Source organism: Gopherus flavomarginatus, chromosome 7, assembly GCF_025201925.1.
Source record: "Gopherus flavomarginatus isolate rGopFla2 chromosome 7, rGopFla2.mat.asm, whole genome shotgun sequence".
NCBI lineage: Eukaryota > Metazoa > Chordata > Testudines > Testudinidae > Gopherus > Gopherus flavomarginatus.
In genome coordinates, this window is record NC_066623.1 from 100,873,403 (window position 1) to 100,890,797 (window position 17,395).

At 39.9% G+C, this 17,395-nt stretch overlaps 1 protein-coding gene across 1 annotated transcript; it reads left to right on the top strand.

Annotated features, from left to right (window-relative positions):
• The first annotated feature begins 1,897 nt into the window (after window positions 1-1,897).
• LOC127056022 (cytochrome P450 2J2-like) lies at window positions 1,898-17,254 on the top strand. Its single transcript, XM_050963662.1, has 9 exons — window positions 1,898-2,104; window positions 3,689-3,851; window positions 7,418-7,558; window positions 8,810-8,970; window positions 11,661-11,837; window positions 12,992-13,133; window positions 14,140-14,327; window positions 15,851-15,989; window positions 16,872-17,254. The coding sequence occupies exons 1-9, from the start codon at window positions 1,898-1,900 to the stop codon at window positions 17,048-17,050; spliced, it is 1,497 nt and encodes a 498-aa protein (XP_050819619.1). The 3' UTR covers window positions 17,051-17,254.
• Window positions 17,255-17,395: the final 141 nt, after the last annotated feature.

The window sequence follows — 17,395 nt, forward strand, 5'->3', positions numbered from 1 at the left end:
ACAAAGCCCTGGCTGGGATAATTTAGTTGGGGATTGGTCCTGCTTTGAGCAGGGGATTGGACTAGATAATCTCCTGAGGTCCCTTCCAACCCTGATATTCTATGAACTCACAGCATGGGATGGTGCTAGTAGATACTTAGGTACAAACTGTAAAACCAGAATGTCACAGAAAACTGCATGGGGGTTGGGTGGGCCCATGGGCCCACTGTACTCATCTAAGCCTCCATCTGAGAGGACAAACTGTGGAATGCAGTAGCAAGGCGTGCAACTGTCTGCTTTTGTAGTGTCCCCTTGAGTATAAACCCAGTGGCCCATTTTTGAGAAACTGGCCCATAAGCAAAAATGCATTTGCTGCATGCTGATGGCTCTGCACTGGTCACAAATTCAGCTGTGCAAGTGTCTGTCCAAGCAAAAGAGCTGGCCTGCTGGCAAAGTTAATAGCTAGCTTGTTGCCTGGGTTAGTTTGTTTTCATGGCTCTGTTAGGCTGACGGATGGTATTTACATTGACGTTAACCTGCAGCTTGTGATATAGTGTGCCGCTTGCAACATTGCTCCTCACTATAGGATTCAAAAACTGGTTGGCAATCCTACAATGGCTCACAGGGGATGGGGCAGAATTGGGTTCCGATCAGGCTGTAGCTCAAAAAAAGCATTACTGTTCATTACACTTACTATTGTAGCTTAGCACATATACTTCTAATGGAGCCACTAATGTATACAGTCCTCCAGCTACAGCAATGAATAGCAGCCCAGCAGAAATTAGATCTGGAAAAGACTTTGCACAAAAGGTTTTTCCTAGACCAGGGCACCATTTTTCATAAATTAAAACTCTCACAATATTATCAATATTTTCCATGAAATTTTGCATTATATTTGCTCCTGAAATTTTTACCAAAATGACTTTAAAAATCATAACTGACATTTTTACTTGACTGCTAATTGAGTTTTGGTAAATGAAAATTTTTTTAAAGAATTTCCATATAAATGTTGGTTAAAATGTAGCCAGTAAGCGATGAGCTAATTCACTGCTGCTCCATCCTGCTACTCACCCTGGAGAGTGTGGGCATTTATTTAGGGGATAGCTTCACAAAAGGCCTAGGAGATTTAGGTGCACAAACCCCAATCATGTGAGGTGTTCAGCTGAAGTCAGTGGGTGTTTAGGGTGCTCAGCACCTTACAGGACTGGGCTCTGAGGGCCTGCTTCTGCCAGCCTTCCTCAGACTAAACTTCTTTTGACTTCAGTGAGCTTCCCAGACTGCAGTGGGAGTTGAGGATGCACAGCACCTCTTAAATGGTGATCAGCACTTAAGAGGATCAGCCTCTTGGGCATTTGTATGGCGCCCATCACCTCAGGTGCCTTACAAGTTTTTAAATTATATAACTCCCTACATATGTAATTAGTGAAGTAAGCTGCTTTCACTGTAACCTAAAATATTTGTAATGCTTATAATCCCAATTAGGTATCTGTATAAAGGAGCTCACTGTTAATTAAAGGCAGAGAGGAGGGAATGGTTTTCCAGAAAAAAAAAACTGAGGGACCTGGCAGAGGGGTAAAGCTGCAAATAAGCTTGCAAGACTGCTTCTGTTTAGCTGAATAATCAGGATTTTATTTGCTGTGACAGAGCCTTTTTTGCAGCCCCCAAGCAAAAAAAAAATGCATGTGCCACCGCACGTGCTTTATCCGCTGGTGTGTGGAGCTGGCCCTGCCTGCTTATTTTGTGAGCATTCTGACAACAGAAGTTCATGAGAAAGCAGCAAGTCCTGCCAACCAGGCCACTATTGGCATCTTAGCCAGTTTACTTTACTCACCTCTACCTCCCATTGCAGCAAGACTAGACAAGGGTCAGAGCCCAGGTCCCTTTGGGGATTAAAAAAATCTGTCCTTTGACAGTCAAGATGCAGCTGTGCTTGTGGTGCATTTTAACTTCCCTTTGGGAAAAGATGACTCCTCAGATTCTCTTCGTCATTCTGGTTGTGCTTCTTTTGATTGCTGATCACGTGAAAAAGAGACGTCCCAAGAATTTTCCTCCTGGGCCACTACTTTTTCCTTTTGTTGGCACTGTGGTGGACTTTAAGCAGCCCATCCACCTCGCTCTGCAGAAGGTAAGAGCCTGACTGAGATTCATCTTATTAATGCTTTGCATGTACGGAGGGTGTTCTGTAGCAGACCCTTGGAAATGCTTTACAGACAGTAAGCCTTACAACACCCTATGATATGGGTAACTTTTACTGGGCCTCCCTGGGTGCAGAAGGGACCTAAATGCAACAGAAATCCAGCGGAGAGGGTGTGTACAGGCTGACTCCATCCCACCGCTGCCTCTCTGTGGTATCATGGAAGGGCTGAGACAGATTGTGGCAGGGATGATAGGTGATTGGTGGATCCACAGCTATGCAGACTTATGAAAAGCCTTTGTCCATTTACTTTGCCTTTGTTCTGGTGTCCAGGATTTGCCTCAATCCATCTATTTTACAGATGGAAAAACTAAGGCACAAAGAAGTTAAGTGCCCATGTGACTTGCTCAGGGTCACACAGAGAAGCAGTGGCAGAGCCAGGAATAGCGTCCAAGAGTCTTAACTGCCCGTGAAGTCAATGGTGCTATGACAGTTGACACCAGCTGAGGAGCTTCCCCGAAAAAGTGAAGGGGGCTTACCCTCCATTATAACTGGCTGGACAAAGTAACATCCCTCTGGGGTCTGGCTTGTTTTCTTTTGCTATTACTTTAAAATGCACCTTCTCTTGTGTTGCATCCAGCCTAGGCCTGGGTGCTGTTCTCACAGGCTCCCATTCCTCCTGAGTGAAGGCAGGGGAAACTTGAGAAACACTTATCAGGAGTCCTACATGCCTGGTAGCTTTTAGTCATCAACATAACAATTACACTTGTAACACAAGGGCCCTTTATAATTCCTTTACTCATTTTGCTGGGCCGAAGAAGTATCCTACAAATAACAAAGACATCCCTTTTGGGCAGAGTGTTAAGGGCATTATCAATGCTTTTAGGCCACTGATTTCTCCTCTTCTTCCCACTCAGCACTGTTATAATCTGATGAAGAAAACATTCCTGATCCTAAATGGCAATGGTATCTTCCATTCCTGGAAAAAGAGAACATGTGGGACCAAAAGCTAATGTTCAGTGAGGGAAGTATTAACCTGCTGAGGAAGATAAGGGCTGGCCTAAACAATAGGCACAGTCTGACTCTGATTGGTGGTGGCAGGTGTCTTAAACCCTGTCCATATAGACACTATATGCACACATTGGTAAGGGAATGTGCCATGGAGAATCCAGGCCATGGCAGATGCTGCATAAGCCAATATGCAAAGTTTGAGTTCTAACCGCTTAGGATTAGTTCTAAGTATGTAAAAGTGGGTGGGGGGGGCAATGGAGCTGATGAGGAACCATTATAATGGAGTTAATCTTTTTTTGATGTCAACTTTGGCCCAACATTGGTCCCACATGTTACCTAACATTCTAGGATGATCATTTGGATCATCCTCTAGCATTAGTGTTCCAGTGTGTAAGAGTCATGTCAAAGTTATACAGAGCAGAGCTTTAGGCGATTCCTAGGGTCAGCTTGCTAAGAAGACATCTCTCCTATAGTACAGCTTGCCAGTATTTATGTACCACCTCCATCCTTCCAGTGGTTAGTTTGACACAGAAGGTAACTAAATCAGAGGAATGTGTCTTTCAGCTTACTGGCCAGTATGGCAACATTTTCAGTGTGCAGTTTGGAAATCTGACATTTGTGGTAGTCAACGGATACCAACTCGTGAAGGAAGCTCTTGTCCATCAAGCTGAAGTATTTGCAGATCGACCACATATACCACTTCTCCATGAAATTTTTAAAGGCCTAGGTGAGTTCCCGTGATGTGGTTGTCATTGTTTGCTACTTTGCCTGATTGGCATCATGACCATTCAATCAATCAATCAATCAATCAATCAATCAAATTAATAAATAACTAGGCTGAATTCTGCCCTTGGCTACAATCCCAGCAACTTTATCTGGGATTCACAGATGCACAGGAGAGCTGGAATTATTCCAATGTTTCTAAATCTCAATGGGGAAATGTTATTTTACTCTCTCTTTCTTTCTCTCTCTCTCTGAAAGATTGGGAGATGGGATGGTTCTGACTGGTTTCACTGAATTTAACATGAGAGATAATAAGGAGTGTAAACAGCCCCTTCCTACTTGGGTCAGCTGGACACCATAACATAGAAAGCACTTTTGCAGAATAGGGCCCAGATTTGTTTAAGGTGTTGAAACTACCTTTAAACATCTGGCCGTAGGCTAGCTACATATTTACTGCATGTTTGGTATTTCTGAACCTCAATCAATTCCCTAAATCTGAATGACCTGGAAAACATGACCTAGCAATGGGGAAGAGACAGAGCTATCTTTTAGGGCAAAATTTTCAAACCTTGGCTACCTGAGGCCAGGGTCCTAAGCAGAAGTGGTCTGATTTCCAAAGGTGCTGCACCACTTGTAGCTTCCAGTACTTTGGACCGTTGGCCACTTTGGTTGAGGTGCCTACATAGCTTTGGGACCCTAACCTCTGGCAACAAAGTTGGAAAATTTTGACCTTAAAAACCATTGTCTGCAATGTTGTTGTAGCTGTGTTGATCCCAGGATATTAGAGAGACAAGAAGGGTGAGGTAATATCTGTTATTGGAGCAACTTCTGCTGCTGAGTGAGACAAGCTTTCACTCATACATAGAGCTCTGTAGAAGACAAGCTCCCTGAAGAAGAGCTCTGTGTAGCTTGAAAGCGTTTGTCTCTCACCAACAGAAGTTGTTCCACTAATAGATATTATCTCATCTACCTAGGCGACCTTAAAATCTGTCAGACACTGATACCTCAGCAATGAACACAGTAAAAAGAGTTAGATCCGTAGTTTACTGTCCTATCAATAATAGTCATGTAGGAGAAGCATACTGTACAATAACTAAAGCCTGTGCTTGTTGCTGCACAATGAAAACTCCCTGCTAACTATAAAGACTCAGAAACTGTACACTTAAATGCCAACATATTTCCCCCATGTAATTTCAGGTGGGTACAATTACCTAGCTAATACTCCCGGTCATTCTGCAAATCATTCTGTTGGGTTCATGTGAATTGCAAAACATCTCTTGTATTTCACAGGGGTGCACTTCAGTGTTTGGCAAAGTGACCTGTCTACATAGAGCCAGAATCAAACTTAGTCCTGACTGAGGTAAACTCCCTCTGACATGGGAAAGTTTGTCTTCTACTAGGGGCTGCCTACTATTGGGAAGAAACAGAAGAAAAAAACAGAATAAGAGAAGAAAAGAAGAGTAAAATATTTGGAGTAAACAGAGATGGTGGTTACATTTTGAGCACTTCTGAGTGCAGTTGCCCTTAAGCTTTCCCATCCGTGTCTTTCTCTCTTTCAATGCTCAATAATAAACAGCATTGGAATGTTAATGCTTTTGATCATCCTGTGAGAGGCACACAGGTAACTGCCACTGAAGATAATGGGAGTCTGTCAGTAAAAACGAAGTGTCTGATTCTGCTGCCTATACTCAGGCTGAGTAGTAATTACAGGAGGAGTCCACTGAGGTCAGTGGACTGCTCACCCAAACAGCTATTACTCAGTGTGAGTGAGACTGGTGCAATCAGGCCCTTAGTAATCACCTCAGCATTTGGCCCAGATATTCTAGAATCTGTTTATACCTGGGGATCTATTTAGATGAAAGGAGCTAAATAAATGCAAGGGGCCAGACACATTTAAAGAGTGTCACAGGAGATGGGACATTGGGAGCGGTGGCCAGAGCTCTGAGGCGGCACTGAGCATTCTTTCTCTCATGTGCTTGGCTGGCTGGTTCTTGCTCATGTGCTCAGAATCTAACTGATTGCCTATGTGGGGTCGGGCAGTAATTTTCCCCCAGGTCAGATTGGCAGTCACTGGGGGGGGGGTTCTTTTTTTTTTTTTTTTTTTGCCTCCTCCTGCAGCATGTGGATGTAGGTCACTTGCCAGGGTTTTGTGGGTATAGCTCACTGAATCATTTCCCTGCCATTGCAAGGACCTTCGGCACTGGTCCCCCTCCATCCCTCCTATAGCACAGAACAGTCTGGTCTCCTATGGACTGCAATACTTTAGTCTCTTTCAGTTGTTGGGTGGTCTTGGTGGACTGTGATATACAGGAGGTCAGGCTAGATGATCTAGAGGTTATCTCTTAGGAATGTGGATTTTTCATAACCCGGAGAGATGTAGCTCCACTGACATAAGTTTTCTGTGTAGACCAGCCTCTGTGACTCTTTTTTTTTTATTCCCCCATTACTTTTCTTTCCTCCAGCTGCACACAGCACCACAGCTGAAGCTTACAAAGAAAATCACATCCCACATGCAGGTCTCCCAGTCCCAACACTGTAATAGTGCTAACAGTAAACTACTTGTGCTTACCCCTTTTATTCACATAAAGCACAAGAGAAAAGGGGAAAAAGGCAGATTAAAGCAAATCTATAAAGCTAGCTCCTGAGTGTAAGCTGATTGCTTTTGGATTTTAATTCCCATGCAAAAATGTAATTTAAAAATAAGGGTATTTTTTTAAATACTCTTGTCAAGGTTCCTTCCCCACTCTGAACTTTAGGGTACAAATGTGGGGACCTGCATGGACACTTCTAAGCTTAATTACTAGCTTAGATCTGGTAACTCTGCCACCATCCAGAAATTTCAGTGTCTGGAGCACTTCCTGACCCTGCCTCTCCCTGGGTGGCCTTGAGGGACTTCACCAATTCCCTGGTGAACACAGATCCAAACCCCTTGGATCTTAAAACAAGGAGAAATTAATCATCCCCCCTTCTTTCCCCCACCAATCCCTGGTGAGTCCAGATCCAATCCCTTTGGATCTTAAAACAAAGAAAAATCAATCACGTTCTTAAAAATAAAACTTTTAATTAAAGAAGAAAGGTAAAAATCATCTCTGTAAAATCAGGATGGAAAAATACTTTACAGGGTAATCAAATTTGTATAGCCCAGAGGAACACCCTCTAGCCTTAGGTTCAAAGTTACAGCAAGCAGAGGTAAAATCCTCTCAGCAAAAAAAAAAATTTAGAAGTTGAGAAAACAAAATTAAGACTAACACACCTTGCCTGACTATACTTACAAGTTTGAAACATGAGAGACTGATTCAGAAAGATTTGGAGAGCCTGGATGGACGTCTGGTCCCTCTTAGTCCTAAGAGTGAACAACACCCAAAACAAAGAGCACAAAGACTTCCCTCCACCAAGATTTGAAAGTATCTTGTCCCCTTATTGGTCCTCTGGTCAGGTGTCAGCCAGGTTCACTGAGCTTCTTAACCCTTTACAGGTAAAAGAGGCATTAACCCTTAACTATCTGTTTATGACAACTCTAATGAGCATTTTAAAACTGTTTCCTGCATACGGCAAAATATATCACTGCAGGGCTGATATCTTCAAATGGACGTATCTGGAGGCAACAAAGAAAATTTGTTTTATCAGCCCTGAAAAGCATTGGCGTAAGCTTTGAAGAAAGAATACAGGAAGAGAGTAGATATCTTACTGAAGCAATAGAGGAAGAGAAAGGTAAGAAATGAACTTACATTATTTTGTCCTAAGATTTTAGCTGTGCTTTTCTCAGGACAATCACACAGACATCTTGATCAGCCTCCTTGATCAGCACCAGCCCTACCCATGGTCTTTGGTGAGGGTAGGCCAGAAACAACTGGAATGGTTGTGACTCATAAATATATGCACCATGATGGCATCAGTGAAAGGAATAAACATAGGAAAATAGAAATTGCCATATGCAATCAAGATCAGGGCTCCATCTACACTGATAGCTCATCTCCAAAAGTGGCCAGCACAAAATGCTTCAGAAGGAAGTGCAAAGAGGTCCGTAATGCACAATTATGCAATAATCTGCCCATACAAGAGGTTTATCTATTATTTTATTATTTTTATTATGATAGGGCCTAGGAGCCCCAATCAAGAATCAAGGCTTCTTTGCGCTAGAGAATATGTTTTATATGTATTGGGAAACTAAACAAGAGATTTCAATAGCATTTGGATAAATAACAGAATGGTGCATGCAATGCATGATGTAATCCTTATTTTTAAAAAAGCACATTATTTATATGTATTATTTTATCAAATAATGCATTTTTTAGCAGCCATCCAGACTTGTTATCCTCCCATAACTTTCTATTTGTCCTTTATAATTGTTTAGGCTTGCCAAGAAATCCATTGCCATGGTGTTTGTGGAATACAGTTAAGATGCAATGTGTAGAGGAGGGCTAATGTTTAAAGGGATGCAGTTTGGTTAATGTTATATTAATATAAATGTTTTCCTGGATATTTTAGTTGGGTTTCCCATGCAATATTTAAAACCCAAACATGTTAGCTTTGTGCTAGCGCACAAAAGTTGAAAGTGAAATTGACTAGAAACTGACAGTAGAACTGTTAGAAAATAAGAATGCTTAGACCTTATGTAGAGCTTTCCCATATGTAGATGTTAATATGCTTTAAGTGGATGAGTAAGCAAATATTAACCCCATTTAACAGATGGGAACCTGAAGTCCACAGAGGTTCAGTGGATTGTCCCAGGTGCTAACAAGCCAGTGTAGAGCTAGAAATAGGACCCAGGTCTCCTGACTCATAGTCTGGGAGTCCCTATTCATTTGCCACACTGAATGTAGCACAAAACCAAAACAGTATAAGTGGTGAAAAGTACATTGGATTTAAAATAATATTTCAGTTTTAAGAATCTACAGTGGTATTATTACACTTGTCTGGAATGTTTTTAAACCAACACTGTCACTGTATTTTCTCCTCCAGGGCAACCATTTGACCCTCATTATAAAATTAATAGTGCTGTTTCAAATATTATCTGTTCCATCACTTTTGGGGAGCGCTTTGAATACCATGACAGTCAATTCCAAGAATTACTGCATTTGCTGGCTGAGACATTACTCCTCATAGGAAATTTTTGGGGCCAGGTAAAGCTGGTTTGTTTTTTGACTTCAGACACCTGAAAAGTAAAGTAGTTAGAGTGAGAACAGAATCAAGAGAGGTGAATCTGACTTTTCCTGTGCAAAAAAGTATAATGATATATGGTAAATGACCATGTAGTCCTTAATTCTGGTTTTTATTAGGGCTGTCGATTAATCACAGTTAACTCACAAGATTAACTCAGAAAAATTAATCGTGATTAATAAAATTAATTGTGATTAATCACAGTTTTAATTGCACTGTTAAACAATGGAATACCAATTGAAATTTACTAAATATTTTTGGATGTTTTTCTACATTTTCAAATATATTGATTTCAATTACAACACTGAATACAAAGTGTGCAGTGCTCACTTTTTATTATTATTTTTATTACAAATATTTATACTGCAAAAATGATAAAAGAAATAGAATTTTTCAGTTCACCTCATACAACGCCATAACGCAATCTCTTAATCGTGAAAGTGTAACTTACAAATATAGATTTTTTTGTTACATAACTGCACTTAAAAAAAAAATTGTAAAACTTTAGAGCCTACAAGTCCACTCAGTCCTACTTCTTGTTCAGCCAATCACTAAGACAAACAAGTTTGTTTACATTTACGGGAGATACTGCTGCCAGCTTTTTATTTACAATGTCAACTGAAAGTGAGAACAGGCATTCGCATGGCACTTTTGTAGCCGGCATTGCAAGGTATTTATGTGCCAGATATGCTAAATGTTCATATGCCCCTTCATGCTTCGGCCACCATTCCAGAAGACATGCTTCCATGCTGATGATGACGCCCATTAAAAAAAAATGTGTTAATTAAATTTGTGACTGAACTCCTTGGGGGAGAATAATATGTCTCCTGCTCTGGTTTACCCACATTCTGCCATGTCTTTCATATTATATCAATCTTGGATGATGACCCAGCACATGTTGTTCATTTTAAGAATACCTTCACTGCAGATTTGACAAAACGCAAAAAAGGTACCAATGTGAGACTTCTAAAGATAGCTACGGCACTTGACCCAAGATTTAAGAATCTGAATTGCCTTCCAAAATCTGAGAGGAACGAGGTGTGGAGCATGCTTTTGGTAGTCTTAAAAGAGCAACACTCCAATGTGGAAACTACAGAACCCGAACCACCAAAAAAGAAAATCAGCCTACTGCTAGTGGCATCTGACTCAGATGATGAAAATGATCATGCGTCGGTCTGCAGTGCTTTGGATCATTATTGAGCAGAACCGTCATTAGAATGGATGCATGTTCTCTGGAATGGTAGTTGAAGCATGAAGGAACATGTGAATCTTTAATGGATTTGGCACGTAAATATCTTGTGAAGCTAGCTACAACAGTGCCATGTGAATACCTGTTCTCACTTTCAGTTGACACTGTAAACAAGAAGCAGGCAGCATTATCTCCTGCAAATGTAAACAAACTTTTTGTTTGAGTGACTGACAGCAAGAAATGGGACTGAGTGGACTTTTAGGCTTAAAAGTTTTACACTATTTTATTTTTGAATGCAGGTTGTTTTGGTATATTATTCTACATTTGTAAGTTCAACTTTTATGATAAAGAGATTGTATTGCATTACTTGTATGAGGTGAATTGAAAAATACTATTTCTTGTTTTTTATAGCACAAATATTTGTAATAAAAATAAATATAAAGTGAGCACCGTACACTTTGTGATTTGTGTTGTAATTTAAATCAATTTATTTGAAAATGGAGAAAACATCCAAAATATTTAAATAAATTTTGTTTAACAATGCAATTAATTGTGATTATTTTTTATATTTCTTCACAGCTCTAGTTTTCACATAAAATCCCACACTTTGATAATATGGTGTGGTTGCTAGAAAGAAAGAGAAAGACACCACCAAGTATGATGTTTTTTCACATCCAAGCCACATGAAAACACAAATCTGTGGTCGTGATACAAATCCTATATCAAGTCAGGTTCATTTAAAAGGTTTATCAGTAGATGTATCTGGGAAATTTCATAATCTTCTACGATTTCTACGGAAAATGGATAAAATGATCCTTAAAATTTTCTGCTGATTTTCCCCCCACCCTCATTTTTTAACCAGCTTTATTTGTGAATCATACTGGGGATGATCATAGCACTTACCTACCTCACAGAGGTGTTGCGATGATAAATACATTTAAGATTGTGATTGAGATCTATTGATGAAAAGCACTATACAAGAACTAGATATTAATTATTATTAGTTGTTAGTGGGCTGGCCTGAGTTTCCAGATTTATAACCGGATCAGGCCAATACTGACTGATTTGGAGTTTAACTGTGAATGGATTATGCAATTCTGCATAATGTGTGTCAGACTCTGATCTCAGTTACATCTGTAGAACTCCACAGTCAATTGATTTATTATTCTGGGTCTACACCATGAGACTCTGATTGGTTTTTTTAAGCTTTTATTTCAGATTAAGGGACTTTATTGGCTAGCATGAGTTCTAAAAAAATAAACTTTTATTATCAGAAAATAGTGGGCCTGAATCACACCAATTTCACACCAGTGTAACTCCATTGACTTCAGTGGAATAACTTCTGATTTGTACTGGTGTAAATGTTTGGAGAATCAGGCTAACACTAGATGTGTTAAACTGTAATGGAAATTTTTCTTGATCTAAGAGGTATTCATTTGTCTGGTTCACCTTACATCTTAACAGCTGTATAATGCTTTCCCCTGGCTAATGAGGTGGGTCCCAGGGCCCCATAATAAAATTTTCAAACATTGGAAGAAACTTAAATATTTTGTGAATGGAGTGATTGCAAAGCACAAGGAGGACTGGAATTCATCTGAAACCCGAGACTTCATTGACTGTTATCTGAAGGAAATAGAAAAGGTAAGAGGACAATGAGGACAAACAACTTACCGTGCAACAGAAAGAAATCAATAGACAACACTCAGAATTTAGACACTAGCTGCTCAGACAAACTATCTGGAGCTGTGTATGTCATTCAGATTTTGCCATTCTAAATTGCCCTGTGCTCACTTTTAGGGAAAAATTTTCTAACAGAAGCTGTTTGAATGGATAGTTATTTTTCATTTAAAAGTACTTAAAATGGAGAGAAAGCTCAGCTTATGTACAGCATGCTGTTTTAAAGCACTTGAAAGGTCACCTAACCTAATGTCTATGAGATTTCTCATATAAATTATTTTTTATGAAATTTAATATTAAAAAATGCAGTCCTTGATTTGCCAAAATCACTGCCCTGCCACAATGCATATGGAATTTTCAAAATGGTGTAGGAGATTTAAGGATGTATCACAAACTAATTAATGTAAATCAGAGACCCAGTCCTGAAACTCTGATGAACATGAGTAATATCAAAGACATCAATAGGACTGTTCAATGGAATATTGTTTTATAACGTGACTATGATTTACAAGATTGCAACACAGAAAGAATGAGCGGTGGGTGGGGGGTGCTACGGTGTATTTAAGTCAACTTTGCATCCTCCTCCTCTAGGTGCCAGAAAGACCCCTGGAGTAACTTAGACAGCCCTGGGGGCCTAAGTTACAGAACACTTCCTGGCTGGCTTTATGGGCCACAGCGCTGAACAGACTCTTTGCAGTGCATCATGCTGTGGCTATGCTCCTGACACATTTCCTGCCCTGGGATTAGGAAAGCGGTCCTGGGAAGACGTCCTGACAGCCATCTGTCCCATTGCCTCTATTGGGGGGATCCTCCTCTAGTTGTCACCAGGGCTTTTGGGGCCTCCTGCTTTGACCTTCTTACCCAATGTAAAGGGGCTGGCAGTGGGGTGCAGTTGTCACCCTAGATATATGAAAAAGCCAAGACTGAGATTTCCGAGGCAGTGTAGCAGATTTAGACACACATCTTCTCTTAATTTAACAATGACATCAATTTGGTGAGGCCTTCGGTTTTCTTTTGAGGGGGGATAATTTGCCCATCCATGCGATAAAAATGGGTTTTTACCACATATAACTAATATATATATATATATATATATTTTCACTTACATTTTTTTAAAGTCTAAGGATGATTCCATCTCTTATTTCAATGAGGAAAATCTACTGTGTTCCACACTGGATCTATTTTTAACTGGGACCGAAACAGCTGCCACAACCATACGCTGGGCTCTGCTCTACATGGCAGTGTATCCCAAAATTCAAGGTAGATTTTGTAATGGTTTAAAATTGAAATTGTCCTTCCTTCCTTTCAGTTTATTTCCTAGAGGTCTGAGCCAAAGCCCACTGAAGCCAATGGAATTCTTCCCTCTGACTTCCGTGAACTTTGAATCAGGCCTTATGTTCTGCCTTTAAATTCTTCAGTGAGCCCTAGTAGCTGAAAGATTGGCTTTCTCACTTCCCTGGGAACAGCACTGAGAACAACAAATGAAGTCTTATTGTACTGGCTAGATCTGAGTTCTGGCACTGGAAATCCTCAAGCTAGTGTTGTCTTTGCAGTTCCAAGTGCATAGGTCTCTGCAGAACAACCACCACAACTAGGAGGGGGAAAGGACTGTCTAGTGGTAAATGCACAGAACTGGGAGTCCTGGGAACTGACTTCTTGGCTTTGCATTGACTTCATGTGTGACCTTGGACAAGTCACTTCACCTCTCTGCATTAGTTTCCCTATCTGTAAAATAGGAATAATGATTCTTAGCTACCTCACAGGGGTAATGTGATGCTTAATTAATTAATAATGAAAGGCAAATTGAAATCTTGAGCGAGAAAGCTCCATAAATGTATGATGATTTATTATTAATTAGCACTTTTTCTCACAGCCTCTACAGGCATCCCAATGACAGGGTGGTCATGAAAAATGAAGGCCTGACCCAAAATCCATTGAAGTCAGTGGAAAAACTCCCATCGACTTCAATGGGCTTTGAGCCAGGTCCTGACTTACCTTCCATCACTTGAGGTCTAATTCCTTGCAAGCATGGTCAAGGCAGGTTTGGCAAGGCAATGCGAGGGAGCCTTGCACTGCTATTGCTGATGCTGTACCTTTTTGTGACCATGCTTAGCATTTATATCCAGGATTTGGAAGGAGGCATCTGTCACTCTAAGCACTTTGAAAATAAAAGTGCAGCTGAAAATCTGAACAATTGAAGACTCTCTAAATAGAAAACTGCTCCTCCTTGTCATAACTGTTAATGTGGCTATTGGCTTCTTTTCAGAGAAAGTGCAAAGAGAAATTGACACAGTGATTGGCCAGTCCCGGCAACCAATGATGGATGACAAAGAGAATATGCCGTATACCAACGCAGTCCTCAATGAAGTACAAAGGATGGGCAATGTAGTCCCTATAAATGTGCCCAGAATGGCAACCAGTGACACTACACTGGCAGGATTCCATTTGCCAAAAGTAACCTGAAAGGAAACTAAGCCTTCCTTTATTCTTCTGTTGGTTTGATGTTAGACCTAACTTTTAATTCTTTTATGGCAAAATCTCATATAATTTAAAAAGTGGTGAAATCATTAGGTTTCAATAGCAATTTGACAGAGTACTTTAGAAATTTCTCTAAACAGTAAAAGAATTTAATAGATATTGGTATCATTTTCATGACTTTTAAAATCCATCCTATAGAATTCTAAAGCAGATATATAATTCTTCATTACATTATATATGATGCATCTAAAATTCCATAGAAAATTATAATTTTCTATTAAGTTCTGCAGAAGTTCTCTATAAAGGTAAATTTTCTGGAGAAAGGAACTATGTAAAAAAGGCTTCGTTCTCATTTTACAAAAAATTAAAATATTCATTTAATTCCTTGATTTTTCTGTGAACTGCACAGACTTCAATTTTGGTGTTAAGAAAAATACAATATAGGGTTTTTTCATGAATTATATGAAAAAGGGATCCAATAGGAAGAGGACCTAGAGTTTTGATATGTTAGACTTAAGTGTCTTAGGAAACTCTGCTATGATAAATAAATAGCACTAATTAAAAGCTAGTTTTTAGCAGCACACACACAAGCACCAAGCTCTCCTTATAACAGTAAATATCAAACAGCCTGTAATTTCTTACATCTCCCAGTAACATGATCAGTTGCCTCATGGAAAGTAACATGATCAGTTGCCTCATGACTCCTTAATGTTTGTACAATCGATCCTATAACTTGACTGCAGTGTTTGCCCCTCTCTGGTGGAGGGTGGGAAGTTTCTTGTTATATGGTAGCAATTTTAGTTAGCTGGGAAAAAAAGAAAGAAAGAAAAAGCATAGGTGAAGCAAGTTTTAGTTTAAAACCTTGTCTACACACAGAAATTGCACTAATTTAACTAAAATCAGTTTGAAAAGTTAAACCGATGCAAACTCCTGTGTGGACACATTTTTATTGATTTTAAACTGGTTTCCATTGGTTTAGCTGTACTAACATAATTGTAATTTACTGACACAAGCCAAACCAATAAAAACCAGACTGCAAATGAACTAAGAGTGTCTGTGCAAGTGTTGCATTGGTTTAATGAAGGCCTTGTCTATATAAGGCTGTACAGGAAAATTAATCTGCGTTAACTAAATCTGTGAATTTGAAGTGGATTAGTTAAACAGCACTAAATCCCTGTGTGGACACAGTTATTAAACTGAATTAAATCCACTTTAATTCTGAACTAGTGCATTCACTCAGGGGTTTAATTAATTGAATTAGTCCACTTCAAATTCACACCTTTAGTTAATTTGGATTAATTTTCTTGGATGTCCTTGTATAGACAAGCCTTAAATTGTTTAAGAAACACACCTTTAATTAAACCAATTCCACTGTGTGTGTAGGTCAGGTCTAAAAGAAGTAATAAAATAGTTTTCAAAACAAAATGGCTCAATATGTAACCTTTGAGCACACTCACTGACATGTTTTTAGTTCCCATTCTCCTCCTTTCCTTTTGCAGGGTACCACTTTGATCCCCAGTTTGACATCAATAATGTTTGACAAGAATGTGTGGGAAACTCCTGATACATTTAATCCTGACCATTTCCTGGAAAATGGCCAGTTTGAGAAGCAGGATGCCTTTCTGCCCTTTTCTGCAGGTGAGACCATGTGTGAGGGAATGTTTTTGCATAAAAAGGCCAATGTCATATTTTAAAAAAGATGAAGATAGGAAGTGCCATCCCAGGACAGACCAAGAATACATCTTGTCCAGCATTCTGTCTCTGACACTAGCCATTACCTGATGCTTCAGAGGAAAACTTAAAATCCTGGTAATGGGCAATACTAATGGGGCAATACCGTACCACAAAGAAAAATTCCCTCCTCGCTCCATCTACCAATGCAGGTTTTTCTACTATATTCATTAATAGTGTAAGTCGGCTGTTAACTGGTTTTCAGAATTTGCCTCTAAGAACAATCTGGTAAAGCTCTGAGGACAGGTCCCACAATCTTGTTGGAGAACATTCCCCTCCCCACTGTCTACGAAGAGATGTCTCATGCAGGAGAATGTTCAGTGGACATATGAGAGGAGGAAATATAGGGAAGAGGATATCTAGGAGCCATCATAATTCTAGCTAAGTACAAAGGATGATCATAAAGTCCTATTCAGTGTCTCATAGTGGGGATTTGTCTGTTCAGTATTAGCTCAGAGGTAGTAGCAGACTCATAGTCCAGCCACTAGAGGGGTTCAAAGACCCACAATGTTAATGTGGGTATAATTAGAGGTGCCTAGAGCTCCTCTGAGGCTATCAGTACATTTTATAATAATAATCGCCCCCAAATCTTACATAGTGTTTTTTCATCTTAGAAAGAACATGGCAAACACCATGGTAATAGTACTGATTAAATTAAGGCAATGGGCAAGTTTTTCAGGGAATGTACTGTATGAGTGAATTTTTAATGGAACAGAACTCTGTGTTTGCTATCACTTAACCCCATAATTGTAGCAGTAATTCATCAGCTGCTCTTTCATCCCTTTCCAGGAAAGCGGGTATGCCCTGGAGAGCAGCTGGCTAGAACAGAGCTATTCCTCTTCTTCACCACCCTTATTCAGAAATTCACATTCCGAGCGCCAGAGAACATGGAGTTAAATTTTGAATTCACAACAAGCCTCACACGCTGTCCAAAGCCGTTCCAGATTTGTGCTGTTTCTCGCTGCTGAAGATCAGGAAGATTTTGTTGGTTTTGTTTCTCATTAAACACCTGCTTTTCACGCAGAAAAGCTCCCCTCCCTCCTCATCCACCCCATTACTTTAGCTTTCTCTATTTTCATTTTTCCCCCAATTATTTTGTGCTAGGAGATTCCTAGCAACCAGATGTTGGGTTGTGGGACATCTGTGCCACTGAGGTTGCTCTGAGCAGCAGTAACAGGTATGTTACCTAGCGTACACTGCCCTTTGGTGGGAGTAGCCTGATTCTCCCTGAGGTCTGCCAAGGAAATGGCTCTTACTTGATGCCCCTTGTCTCAAAGTGACAAGACAGTGGTCCCATTATGGCAGTGAAAGCA

What these genes read in the sequence shown, in the direction of transcription:
- LOC127056022 (XM_050963662.1), top strand. Translation starts at nt 1,898, where the DNA reads ATGCAGCTGTGCTTGTGGTGCATTTTAACTTCCCTTTGGGAAAAGATG. An exon ending in AGCAATAGAGGAAGAGAAAG is followed by an intron (nt 7,559 to 8,809) that starts GTAAGAAATGAA and finishes TTTCTCCTCCAG; the next exon opens with GGCAACCATTTGACCCTCAT. An exon ending in CTTTCTGCCCTTTTCTGCAG is followed by an intron (nt 15,990 to 16,871) that starts GTGAGACCATGT and finishes ATCCCTTTCCAG; the next exon opens with GAAAGCGGGTATGCCCTGGA.